Source organism: Amblyraja radiata, chromosome 45, assembly GCF_010909765.2.
Source record: "Amblyraja radiata isolate CabotCenter1 chromosome 45, sAmbRad1.1.pri, whole genome shotgun sequence".
Taxonomy (NCBI): domain Eukaryota; kingdom Metazoa; phylum Chordata; class Chondrichthyes; order Rajiformes; family Rajidae; genus Amblyraja; species Amblyraja radiata.
This window is the reverse complement of record NC_046000.1, coordinates 9,763,949-9,776,896: the sequence shown is the minus strand read 5'-3', so window position 1 is coordinate 9,776,896 and position 12,948 is coordinate 9,763,949. Positions and strand designations below refer to the sequence as shown.

Here is a 12,948-nt window from a genome sequence, read left to right as displayed (position 1 = left end):
TGAACAATGAGACGTAAAAGCAAGCACAAATATTTAACTGCTCAGCAACTAGAATTTGCCAAACAAATTATTGCATTGCTTCAGAAAAATGTCAATCAAATAATCCCGGCTATTTCCTGTCACGTGAAAAATACTTGCCCTGAAGGGAAGTGGTGAAAATTGAAGCCGATTTCTGGTAAGGAGTGTAACGAAAATGCGAGACTATTTATTTTGCAGGTTATTAATTAAACTCAAAGGGTGAAACTTTACTTCAGCCTATCATTTGCGAAATAGTAATTCTTCATCTTTAGATGGTCAGTTGGTTTTATTTCCATTTTCAGTCAACGGGAATTGGCACCACAGGTCGATGGAGGAATCGAATCCAGCAGCAGCATTTGACAAAGATCCATTCGAGCTCACAGCTGAACATGTCTACGATATTTCTTACATTATTGGCCGCGATTTAATGAAGCTCGGCAGCTCAGAAGATTGTGACAGGGTTTCCGAGTTGCAATATAAGATAATCAGAGTCCTAGAAATGCTGGAGTGTCTGGTGAACAAGCACAATTTAACTGTGGAAACATTGAAAATTGAAAGAGACAATCTAAGAACCGAGACGGAAAGACTTAACAGAGAACTTCAACAGGCAGCAAGCAATTCACAACAAAATGTTGGGTCGGACAAACTTGTGGTAGACATCGATGACCCAGATCGCCCACGCTTCACGCTGCAGGAACTGCGAGATGTATTGCATGAACGGATTAAACTGAAGGCACAGCTGCATGTTGCACAAGAAGAACTTGAGTGCTATAAGAACGGATTAATCGGAACAAAAGAATCTCAAATCGAAGAAATAAATAACTCTGGTCCGAGTAGTGGCAGTGAACAAACTATGATTAAAAAGCTATTTTCTCTTAGACATAGAAAACATACTTAAACCACTTGGACTCGGATGTTCGAAAGATTTGATGAGCACTTATAGAAAAGAATTGTCTAACAGAATTTCAGAACTTTGAAACGATTGTATAGTGTTATGAGAGAAGAATTTTCGAAGTTTACTTTTTTACACGATTTTGCAGCTTGTAAATTATGTTGTTTTTTTTAATTGGAGCAGAAATAAAAAGATTGCAAAAAGAAATTGAAGTCGTTTTAATTTCCAAGTCACTACTTTTAATAATATAAAACAAACCAGTAATTGCAGATTTTCCCTGTAAATTACACACAAGTTATTAATGCAGCAATGTTTCATTCAATTGAAGCAATCAACACACCACTACACATTAATGACATTGATGTGGAGTTGGTCAGTAGCGCTAAGTTCCTGGGGTTGCAGATCACGAACAGTCTGACCTGGTTACAAAACATCACATCATTAGTTAAGAGAGCGCAGCAGCCGTTGCACTTTCTGCGCCGGATGAGAAGAGCTCACCTCCCCCATCCCGTCCTCACCACTTCCTACAGGGGCACCATAGAGAGCATTTTGACCAGCTGCATCAAAAGCCTCCGACTGGAAGTCCGTGCAGAGAGTGATGAGGACGGCTGAAAAAATCATCGGGACTTCTCTTCCTTCAATCGGGGACATTGCGTGCAAACGTTGCTTGTCTAAGGCCAACAGTATTATAAAGGACTCCACACATCTCATTCATGGACTGTTCAATCTGCTGCCCTCGGGCAAAAGGTATCATAGTATAAGGAGCAGAACGGCCAGGTTTTGCAACAGCTTCTTCCCCCGAGCCATCAGACTCTTGAATTCCATGTAATGTGCTGCCACTATTATCTATTTTATCTTTTTATCCATTTTATCTTTTTATCTATTTTATCCTTTTGTTATTTTATGTTGCACGGTGAGCCAGATGCAACGAAATTTCGTTCAGACTTGCATTTATTGGTGTATTTCTGAATGACAATAAAGTGTTTGATTGATTGATTGATTGATTGATTGATTGATTGATTGATTGATTGATATGTCAAGGAGAACTTTGGAAAGCAAAATCTATGATGCAACAATACTTATTCAGTGGGACTAACAGTACAGTTTTGCCACAAAGACCAATTGGAGACTTCTTCATCCGTGCAATTCTGAGGAACAAGCAGAAAAAACTGAATTGATATCAACAAATGTTTGGTGGGGTTGAAAATATTTTTATTTCACTTCATGTCAAATGACATTATCCTCTTGCTGGTGTATAGCCAAAATAATGTGCAGCTACTTCCTGCAAATGGGCACACAATTAGTTAAGTTTATTATTTAATTCAGTTTATTATTGTCACATGTACTGAGCTTGAAAAACATTTTTGTTGCATGCTATCCAGTAAGTGAAAATAATGTATTGTACAGTGTAAATGATTATAATCATGCTGTCCATAGTGTACAGATACAGGATAAAGGGGATAACACTTTAGTGTAACCAGTCTGAAGAAGGGTCTCGACCCAAAACGTCACCCATTCCTTCTCTCCAGAGATGCTGCCTGTCCCGCTGAGTTACTCCAGCTTTTTGTGTCCAATTAAAGGTAGTGGGAGAGTCTCCAATAAAGTAGATGGTAGGCCAGGACCGCTCTCTAGTTGGTGATAGGATGGTTCAGTTGCCTGATAACAACGAAGAAACTGTCCCTGAAATTAGAGGTATGCGTATTCACACTTCTGTACCTTTTGCGTGATGGGAGAGGCGAGAAGAGGGAGCGACGGGGTGAGACTCATCCTTGAGGCAGTATGAAGTATAGATGAGAGGTTGGTTTGCATGATGGTCTGAGCTACTTCTATAACTCTCTGCAATTTATTGCGGTCTTGGATAGAGCTGTTCCCTAACCATGCTGTGATGCATCCCGATAAAATGCTTTCAACGGCGCACTTGTAGAACTTGGTGACAGTTAAAAAGTAAAGTAAAGTATCCTTTATTGTCATTCAAACATTTCAGTCTGAACGAAATTGTATACCTTGCAGTCTTAACATAGAATAAAATAACAAAACACACACTTAACATAGTTTAACATCCACCATAGTGAGTTTACCAGACACCTCCTCACTGTGATGGAAGGCAAAAGTCTTAAAGTCCTTGTCTCTTCCCTCCTTGTTCTCCCTCTGCGTTGAGGCGATCCAGCTTTCGATGTTGGGCCCCCCACCGGGTGATGGTAAGTCCAGCGGCCGAATCCGAGCTCCAGCGAACAGGCATACCAAACGGGCATTGTTGAGGACATACCAAATTTACTAAGCCCTCTGAGGAAGTAAAGGCGTTGGTGTAGAGACACTGGTATTGAATTTACAGTGCAAAATATTTTGTGCAGAAAAGGCGTTCTAATACAGATAAAAGCAGAAATGGCTAGTTATGTTACAGACAGTTACCCAAAGATGGATAATTCAATATTGCAATGGGAAGATTACAGTAATTTTATGGGTTTGGTTGTCCAGCCTACAAAAATATTATCTAATACATGCTGGAGTATAATTAATAATTAAACTGACTTATCAGTGTCCATAACATGGACTTGAGAGAACTAGACTTGATTCCCTATTCAGTTACCAGAATTAGACAAGGTTATTCTGAAGTTACTTAATCACAAGCCAGCTCATAGGAAAAGATAGTGAACATTTATTTTGCAGAGGTCAACTTGGAAATGTAATGTTGATGAAATTGGTTTTATTCTACTTGTCTTTATGTTGTGCATCTTCTGGAGAGAGCGTAGACTACATACTGAATGGTTTGGGTTCTTCTGTGTAATTTCCACTCTTTATCTCTGATAATAACAATCGTGTTGTCGAAAGCAAATCCAATTTGTGCTCTCCAAACTTACTTACTTACTATTTATTACAGACTCAAGGTCCAGCAAAAAGACAAGACATTACATAGTATAAATTGCTTACAAAAGCAAAATAACTTGCATACAAAAGCACAACACATGGTTTAAGATCAAGAATTTAAAAAAAAATCAATGTCCTACAACAAAACAACTATACCAATGCCTCCACAGCTGGGATTGGTAGCGTGGAGTGCTAAACCTTATGTTTGATTAGGCCAAGATGAGTTCATTTTCAGAGTCATTTACACATGCAATTGTTCCCACCATTGCTACCTTTTATTTATGCTTAGGAACTAGTTACAAACTGGTTAGAGTTCTTCCAGATTTGATGAAAGATCACGGGCATAAATATTAACAGTATTCTTCTCTTTCTACCTTGATCTTTCCCTGCTGAGGATTTCCATCATTTTCTATTTTGTTCTCTAAATTACTTCCTGATTAAGGGACACTGAGGCAAAATTGTTGACCCATCTCTCCCTATTGTTGTCATGCCTTCACTACCGCAACACAGATTTAGTGACTACAAGATCCAATCAAGGTTAAAATACGATTTTTTTTAATTCAGATTTTGAGGATGAAAGAAAATATATGGAATCACTAGTCCTATTTTTTTTATTACCATCAAGTTTATTTTCCTTTTAATATCTTAGTCTGTGACTTACCTGCAGCAAAGTCTTTCCATGTTTGAATTTCATCAAGGGTAACAAATCTCTCTGCTTTGTAGTAACTCCGTCTCTCTGTGTGATCACTTTCCTCCAAGTGTTCTTAAAAAGGAAAAGAAGAAAAAGGCATTTAACTCATTTCTGGCCTTTTTTGGGAGTTTCATTATTCCAGTTTAGTTTCTTCCACATGTCAGGCTCCCAACAATTATCAGGCAGTCAACTATTTGTTTATTAATTTTTGATAGCACTTTAGTTGCAGTTAGATGCTCAAAGATAAATTCACATTGTATTTCAAGGATCAATATATTCTTCTGGGCTTGACATTACAACTGTGAATAATTTGTACATGGATGGAAGCAATTCCCAAAACAAACACTAGATTTTAACAAAGTAAGTTTAAATGAAATGTTTGCTAATTACAACTTACATTGCCTAAATTTTAAGAAACAGAATTGTTCAGTTATATTTCTGTTAAATTATCTGCATCCTCTCTCCAACTTAACTATTTTCATTTAGAATATTGTGTCGCATTTAAAATATTGTGTTCAGTTCTGGGCACCATGTTATGGGAAATTGTCAAGCTTGAAAGGGTTCAGAAAAGATTTACGAGGATGTAGCCAGGACTAGAGGTTGTGAGCTTAGGGAGAGGTTGCGTCAGCTGGGTCTCTATTCCCTGGAGCCCAGGAGAATGAGGAGTGATCTTACAGAGGTGAACAAATCATGAGAGGAGTAGATCGGGTAGATGCATAGAGTCTCTTGCCCAGAGTGGGGGAATCGAGGACCAGAGGACATGGGTTCAAGATGAAGGGGAAAAGATTTAATAGGAATCCGAGGGGGTCACTTTTTCACACAAAGGGTGTTGGGTGTATGGAACAAGCTGCCAGAGGAGATAGTTGAGGCTGGAACTATCCCATCGTTTGAGAAACAGTTAGACAGGTACATGGATAGGATAGGTTTGGAGGGGTAAGGACCAAGCACAGGCAGGTGGGACTAATGTAGCTGGGACATTGTTGGCCGGTGTGGGCAAGTTGGGCCGAAGGGCCTGTTTCCACACTGTATCACTCTATAACTCAAATCTGATCCCTTGTTAGGACTACAGATCAATGAATGGCAGATGCTCTCAAATGGCTCATTCATGCCTTTTAAAATATATATTTTTTAGGATGAAAGCACTGATGGAAAGATCAACACATAATTATACATCCTAGTTGCCCTAAGAAGATAACAGAGTCGTTTACTAGATAAGGGACAGTTGAAAATCAACCCAGGGCATTGCAGAGTTATAACTACTGGTTTTGCCCAACTGCTTTTACAGTTAAATCAATGAGAACTAAGGATCAAATAAATTTAAATGTGATTGTATAGTGCAATTAAAATATCTAATTTTAGGTTTTCATCAAATATGTTCACTTAAAGGTTTCTGTGACTCTCAAAAGCTTGACAGGATTTAATGTCTGCCAAGAGCTATTAAAATGGAAGACACAGAGTGCTCAGCGGGTCAGGCATCATCTCGAGAGAATATCATTAAGATAGATTCTCAATAAGCAAGGAGCAAAAGCTTACCACAAGTAAAAAAAAATGTAGAACTGAAGTTATAATCAGATCACCCATAAATTTATTAAATGTCTGGGCAAGCTCAAAGGGTGGAGTGCTCAATTCCTGCTCTTTTTGTATGTTTTTACATGTTTCTACATGCAAGGATGAAGGAAACCAAAAGCTACCAGTAAGACTATCATCAGAAACTTTATTAGAGAATGTGGAACATACGGGCCACTTTGCCTACTTGGTTAAGAAGAAACTACTTCCCCTAAGTGTGCCGAGAACATGGAACTCAGAATTTGCAACTCACTGCTACTGGGAATGCTTGAAAAAAAATTGTATTACCAGCATTGAAGGGGAAGCTAGAAATGCATTTGTGGGAGAAAGAAAGAGAAAAAAAATACACCAAGTACTAGAATAACTCAGTGGGTCAGACAGCATCACTGGAGAACATGGACCTTTAAGGTCGGAAAGACCTGAAACGTCACCTATTCATGTTCTCCAGGGATACTGCGTGACCTGCTGAGTTACTCCAGCACTTTGTGTCTTTTTTTGTAAACCAACATCAGCAGTTCCGTGTTTCTACAATAATAGATAATTATGCTTTTAGAGTTAGATGAGGATAATTAAGGTAGCATCTGTGCAGGGAAAGTACTCAGCATTTCGGACTGATGACTGGAGTTCCTCCAGTACTTTATTTTTTGCTCAAGCATTGCAATGTCTTGTGTATCAATGCCTGCCTCTGCAATCTTATGCAAATCAATTTGAAATGAAGATGCCCAATGCTGAATGCGTTAATTACACAAAAACACTTTTATTTGGTGCCTTTTACATTGACAGCCCTCATTATATTGCAATATCAGGTGTATTATTTAAATCTGCCAGTGCACTTTATAGTAAGGAAAGCTCTCGAAATATTTGTAAGCCAAGATGCATACTTATCAAGGCAAAACAAATTTTATTGGCTGTACTTTAGAAAACTGACAACCTGTTCAAAAAGTCACATTAGAATAGAAAGCTAGAATCTTTTTATCAGGGCAAGCCTACCGTGCGGGTTTTGGTATACCAGTTGCAGCGTTAATTGGAAACAGTAAGCATTAAACTCTCTCATGGATAGAGTGGATGTGGAGAGAATGTTTCCACTAGTGGTCTGGTTTGGCTCAGCCACCAACTACGACACCCGGAGGCTGCAGCGAATCGTCCAATCAGCTGAGAAGGTTATTGGCTGCAACCTTCCCTCCATTGACGAACTGGACACTGCAAGGGCCAGGAAGCGAGCAGGTAAGATCATCTCTGACCCCTCTCACCCTGGCCACAAACTCTTTGAATCACTTCCCTCTAGAAGGCGACTCCGGACTGTCGAAGCTGCCACAGCCAGACATAAAAACAGCTTTTTTTCCACGTAGCTCTACTCAATAAACAAAAATCTGTAGCCTCCTTTTGCTCTGGTATTTTATTTAATTCACATCAATAATGTTTTATTATTAATGTTTTATGTATCATTCTTAACTGTCACTGTATGTCATGTCACTTGCGGGCGGAGCACCAAGGCAAATTCCTTGTATGTGAATACTTGGCCAATAAAACTTATTAATTCATTCGTCTAGGACCAGAGGTCGTAGCCTCAGAATTAAAAGACATTCCTTTAGGAAGGAGACGAGGAGGAATTTTAGTCAGAGGGTGGTGAATCTGTGGAATTCTTTGCCACAGAAGGCTGTGGAGGCCAAACGAATGGATATATTTAAGGCGGAGATCGATTCTTGATTAGTACAGGTGTCAGGAGTTTAGAATAGTGTTGTGGGGAGAAGACAGGAGATTGGGGTTGAGAGAGATAGATCAGCGATGATTGAATGGCAGGGTAGACTTGATGGGCTGAATGGCCAAATTCTGCTCCTATCACTTATGGCCTTAAAAGTAACATTTTGTTGTGAGGGAATAATAAATATTTATTATCTGAAGAAGGGTGTCGACTCGAAACGTCACCCATTCCTTCTCTCCAGAGATGCTGCCTGTCCAGCCCAGTTACCCCTCCTGCATTTTGCGTCTTATCTTCAGTGTAAAACCAGCATCATGAATAAATTCGAGTCTTTTTTTCTTTTAATTCTTTGTTGGAGTTTGAAATACGAAATGCTCCGTTGCAACCTTCTGCAGACTTTTCGTGTTTTATTATTATTGTTTAGTGTTTTCTGAGTCCTTCGTAACCGTCACTGTATGTCATGTTATTACTTGTGGGCGGAGCACCAAGGAAAATTCCTTGTATGTGAATACTTGGCCAATAAACTTACTTAGAATAAACAGGGATCTGGAAGGTGTAAATAAACCGCACCAGAGCGGAATGTGTGTGAAAGGGTAAAACTAAACTGGCTGAGTGGAATAATAAATATTTATTATCTGAGGAAGGGTTTCGACCTGAAACGTCACCTATTCCTTCGCTCCATAGATGCTGCCTCACCCGCTGAGTTTCCCCAGCATTTTTGACAGCCTATTGCACTTTATCTGTTGATTTATGTGTATATTTATGGTGTATGGTATATAGACACACTGATCTGTTCTGTATTAAACATAGAAACAAACGCGCGTTGGGGAAACAGACCCAACGGGTCTGCACTTGGTCTAGTTGAAACATAGAAACATAGAAAATAGGTGCAGGAGTAGGCCATTCGGCCCTTCGAGCCTGCACCGCCATTCAATATGATCATGGCTGATCATCCAACTCAGTATCCCGTACCTGCCTTCTCTCCATACCCCCTGATCCCTTTAGCCACAAGGGCCACATCGAACTCCCTCTGAAATATAGCCAATGAACTGTGACCTCAACTACCTTCTGTGGCAGAGAATTCCACAGATTCACCACTCTCTGTGTATTGTATTATGCCTACAATATTCTGTTGTGCTGCAAAGCAAAAAAATTAAACTAAAAATAATCTTCCCTCGGATCCGGAACATGATTTATCGCAGTGTTTGTGCGTTCAGTTCTTAAGGGGTTGGACAGGCTAGATGCAGGAAGATTGTTCCCGATGTTGGGGAAGACCAGAACAAGGGTCACACAGTTTAAGGATAAGGGGGAAATCTTTTAGGACCGAGATGAGGAAAACATTTTTCACGCAGAGTGGTGAATCTGTGGAATTCTCTGCCACAGAAGGTAGTTGAGGCCACAGTTCATTGGCTATATTTAAGAGGGAGTTAGATGTGGCCCTTGTGGCTAAAGGGATCAGGGGGTATGGAGAGAAGGCAGGGATGGGACACTGAGTTGGATGATCAGCCATGATCATATTGAATGGCGGTGCAGGCTCGAAGGGCCGAATGGCCTACTACAAAAATGCTGGAGAAACTCAGCGGGTGCAGCAGCATCTATGGAGCGAAGGAAATAGGCGACGTTTCGGGCCGAAACCCTTCTTCAGACTTGAACACCAGGTAGAAGGTACAGGAGCCTGAAGACTGCAACAACCAGGTTCAGGAATAGCTACTTCCCCTCAGCCATCAGGCTATTAAACCTGGCTCGGACAAAACTCTGATTATTAATAACCACTTTGCACTTTACCAGTTTATTTATTCATGTGTGTATATATTTATATCATGGTATATGGACACATTTATCTGTTTTGTAGTAAATGCCTACTATTTTCTGTGTGCTTAAGCAAAGCAAGAATTTCATTGTCCTATACAGGGACACATGACAATAAACTCACTTGAACTTGAACTTGACAATAATAAACTGAACTAAATAATAAACTTAACTAATTGTGTGCCCATTTGCAGAAAGTAGCTGCACATTATTTTGGCTATACATCAGCAAGAGGATAATGTCATTTGACATGAAGTGAAATAAAAATATTTTCAACCCCACCAAACATTTGTTGATATCAATTCAGTTTGGCCTATTCCTGCACCTATTGTCTATGTTTCACTGAAGAGCAAGTTTGACGTTTGTTGTGTGAGGGGGGGGGGACAGAAAATAACGTGTTTTTTATTTCTTTTTCGTGTGTGTGTGTGTGTGTGTGTGGTTTCCCTTTTTCTGTGGTGGGTGGGGGGGGAGGAGGAGAGGGCAAAACTTACTTTTGGCCACTTTCCAGTCGGTGGTGGGGTGAGTCGGGTTAAAGTCCGTCGAGGACATGTCGGCGGAGAGGCGGGAGCCGCCGGACAACAGCGGCTGCAGCAGCGGCAGCAGCAGCGCGCGGGCGGGCGGCCGTTGGCCTCGCGAGCCGTTCCAACCGGCGGCGTTGGCGGGCATCGGCCCCCCGCGCCATTTCCAGCCCCTCCTGCGCGCCAGAAGGCAAGCGAACTGTCCCCAGATCAGCATGGAGACGACGCCTTACTCACACACACACACGACTGCCTGAATTGTTATTATTGATAATTTTTTTTTAAAGAGTATTCACCAAAGATCATATAGCAAGATAGGCTACTCCTGCTAAATACAATGGGCTGGCGTGTAGTACGCTACGGAGCAAAGATCTTTGCTACGGAGGGGATCCTGGGCATTTTCCCCCGCCCATTTTAGTAACCGGAGCCGACCCGACTCGCAGTGTAATCAATGAACAGTTTAATAATAATAATATATTTTATTGTCATTGCACGTCAGTGCAACGAGATTTAGTGTGCAGCTCCACTGGTGTACAAGAAAGGTAAATAAATACAATACATAAATAAGCAAGCTGGATTGATTGACGTGACCATCTGAGGGAGACTGTCCAAAGGGGGTGGGTGGGTGGGGGGGGCACTCATTAGCAAAGATCTTATAGCTATAAGATCTTTGCTCATTAGGGCCGGTTCAGAGCCGCTATAGCTCTTGGGATAAAACTGTACCTGAGTCTGGAGGTTCGACCGTGGCAGGGGTGTGATGAGTCCTTATTGTATTGTATTCAAATTTATTGTCATTGTCTCAGTTAGAGACAACGAAATGAATTTCCCTTACAGGCAGTATCATAAAAATAAAAATAAATAAATAATAAAACATATTAAAAATAAAATAAAATAGAATAAAAAATTTAAAAAAAGCACAAACACTGAAAGTCCACGACACAACATAACACAGTGGCACCAAGGATGCTGAGGGCCTTCCTTTGTGTGTGTGTGTGTGATATAGGGTTAGATTCATCATTCTGTCAGTTCATACTTCTTGTCAAGAATAAAATTTAACTCTGGTAATTGTCTTTTTTTAATATATTTTAAATAATTTCTTTTTAAATGGCTCACAAGCAGTGTTTGAGTTGATTTTGTAGTAACCGGAACCGACCCGACTCGCAGGGTAATTGACATTGCGGGGGAACTTTTTGTGTGTGATATAGGGTTAGATTCATAATTCTGTTAGTTCTTGTTAAAGAATAAAATGTTTATAAACACACATACATGAATGTGATATAAATGTATATAATCATATAACACACACAATTATATTTCTTCTGATCCAATGATGAACTTTATTTCAGACTAGACAAGGGACATTAAATAAGAAACATTGTAAACCTCCCCGCAACTTCACACACACTAGGCCTTATCCCCGGGCCCCACACTCCCTCTCCCTCCCCGGGCCGTACACTCCCTCTCCCCGGGCCGCACTCTCCCTCTCCCCGGGCCCCACACTCCCTCTCCCCGGGCCCCACACTCCCCTCTCCCCGGGCCGCGCACTCCCACTCCCCGGGCCGCGCACTCCCTCTCCCTCTCCCCGGGCCGCGCACTCCCTCTCCCTCTCCCCGGGCCCCGCACTCCCTCTCCCTCTCCCCGGGCCGCGCACTCCCTCTCCCCGCGCACTCCCTCTCCCTCTCCCCGGGCCCCGCACTCCCTCTCCTTGCTGCGGAAACAAAGATCCGATCTTTGACCGGAAGCAAGATGGTTGCTAAAATGGGTCATTAATCATCCATGAATCCGCCCATGAGCGTACTACACGTTTGCGTGAGAGTAACCCATCTTGCTCCGCTATAAGATCTTTGGTATTCACGACAAGTCTTGTGGGGTTTACTTCCTGTCACCTGTTCGCCTGTTCGCCCGGACGTCCAATTGGAAGCGAGGAAAGCGGGTCCCCGGCGCAGGGGCCCCTGGGAGTTGTAGTCTCGGATTATGTTCAATTTTAAACTTCAAGAAGGAACTGTGCAGATGGTGGAAAATCGAAGGTAGACAAAAAAGCTGGAGAAACTCAGCGGGTGCAGCAGCATCTATGGAGCGAAGGAAAAAGGCAACGTTCTGAAGAAGGGTTTCGGCCCGAAACGTTGCCCATTTCCTTCGCTCCATAGATGCTGCTGCACCCGCTGAGTTTCTCCAGCTTTTTTGTGTATGTTCAATTGTAATCTTCTTCAAGAAGGAACTGCAGATGGTGGAAAATCGAAGGTAGACAAAAATGCTGGAGAAACTCAGCGGGTGCGGCAGCATCTATGGAGCGAAGGAAAAAGGCAAAGTTTCGGGCCAAAACCGTTCTTCAGATTGCTAGGGGGTGGGGGGGCAGGGAGAAGAAAGGAAAAAGGAGGAGGTTCAATTTTAATCTTCTTCAGGAAGGAACTGCAGATGCTGGAAAATCGAAGGTAGACAAAAATGCTGGAGAAACTCGGCGGGTGCGGCAGCATCTATGTAGCAAAGGAAATAGGCAACATTTCGGGCCGAAATCCTTCTTCAGTCTGAAGAAGGGTTTCGTCTCGAAACGTTGCCCATTTCCTTCGCTCCATAGATGCTGCTGAACCCGCTGAGTTTCTCCAGCATTTTTGTCTACCTTTAATCTTCTTCTTCTTGCGTATGGCGCGCACAGCCTAAAGTTGTAGGACAACTTGTTCTATTTGATCTTATTTGATTGTGCACACCAGGTTGATTGCATTCGTCGAAAATGTAAGAGGAGGAGGGTGGGGAGGGGAGAAATACACACCTGTTTCTCCCCACCCTTCCAAATTCCAAAGTCACCTTTCAATGTTCTCCAGAGATGCTGCCTGATTTACTACATTACTCCAGTGCATACTTCATAAATTCATGTCATAGGTGCAACTTAGGC

General features: G+C 41.7%; 2 protein-coding genes across 2 annotated transcripts in view; one reads left to right on the top strand and one right to left on the bottom strand.

Annotated features, from left to right (window-relative positions):
• Positions 1–10,348, bottom strand: part of macrod1 (mono-ADP ribosylhydrolase 1) — a 369,433-nt gene extending 359,085 nt beyond the window's left edge. Inside the window, exons 1-2 of the mRNA XM_033015165.1 lie at positions 10,032–10,348; positions 4,437–4,538 (exon numbers count right to left, since the gene is read on the bottom strand). Of these exons, the coding sequence (XP_032871056.1) occupies positions 4,437–4,538; positions 10,032–10,275 (346 nt within the window). The 5' untranslated portion in view covers positions 10,276–10,348. The remainder of the gene's footprint in view (positions 1–4,436; positions 4,539–10,031) is intronic.
• LOC116968383 (RILP-like protein 2) lies at positions 78–1,117 on the top strand. The gene is made up of 2 exons (XM_033015166.1): positions 78–175; positions 321–1,117. The coding sequence occupies exon 2, from the start codon at positions 347–349 to the stop codon at positions 914–916; it is 570 nt and encodes a 189-aa protein (XP_032871057.1). The 5' UTR covers positions 78–175; positions 321–346; the 3' UTR covers positions 917–1,117.
• Positions 10,349–12,948: the final 2,600 nt, after the last annotated feature.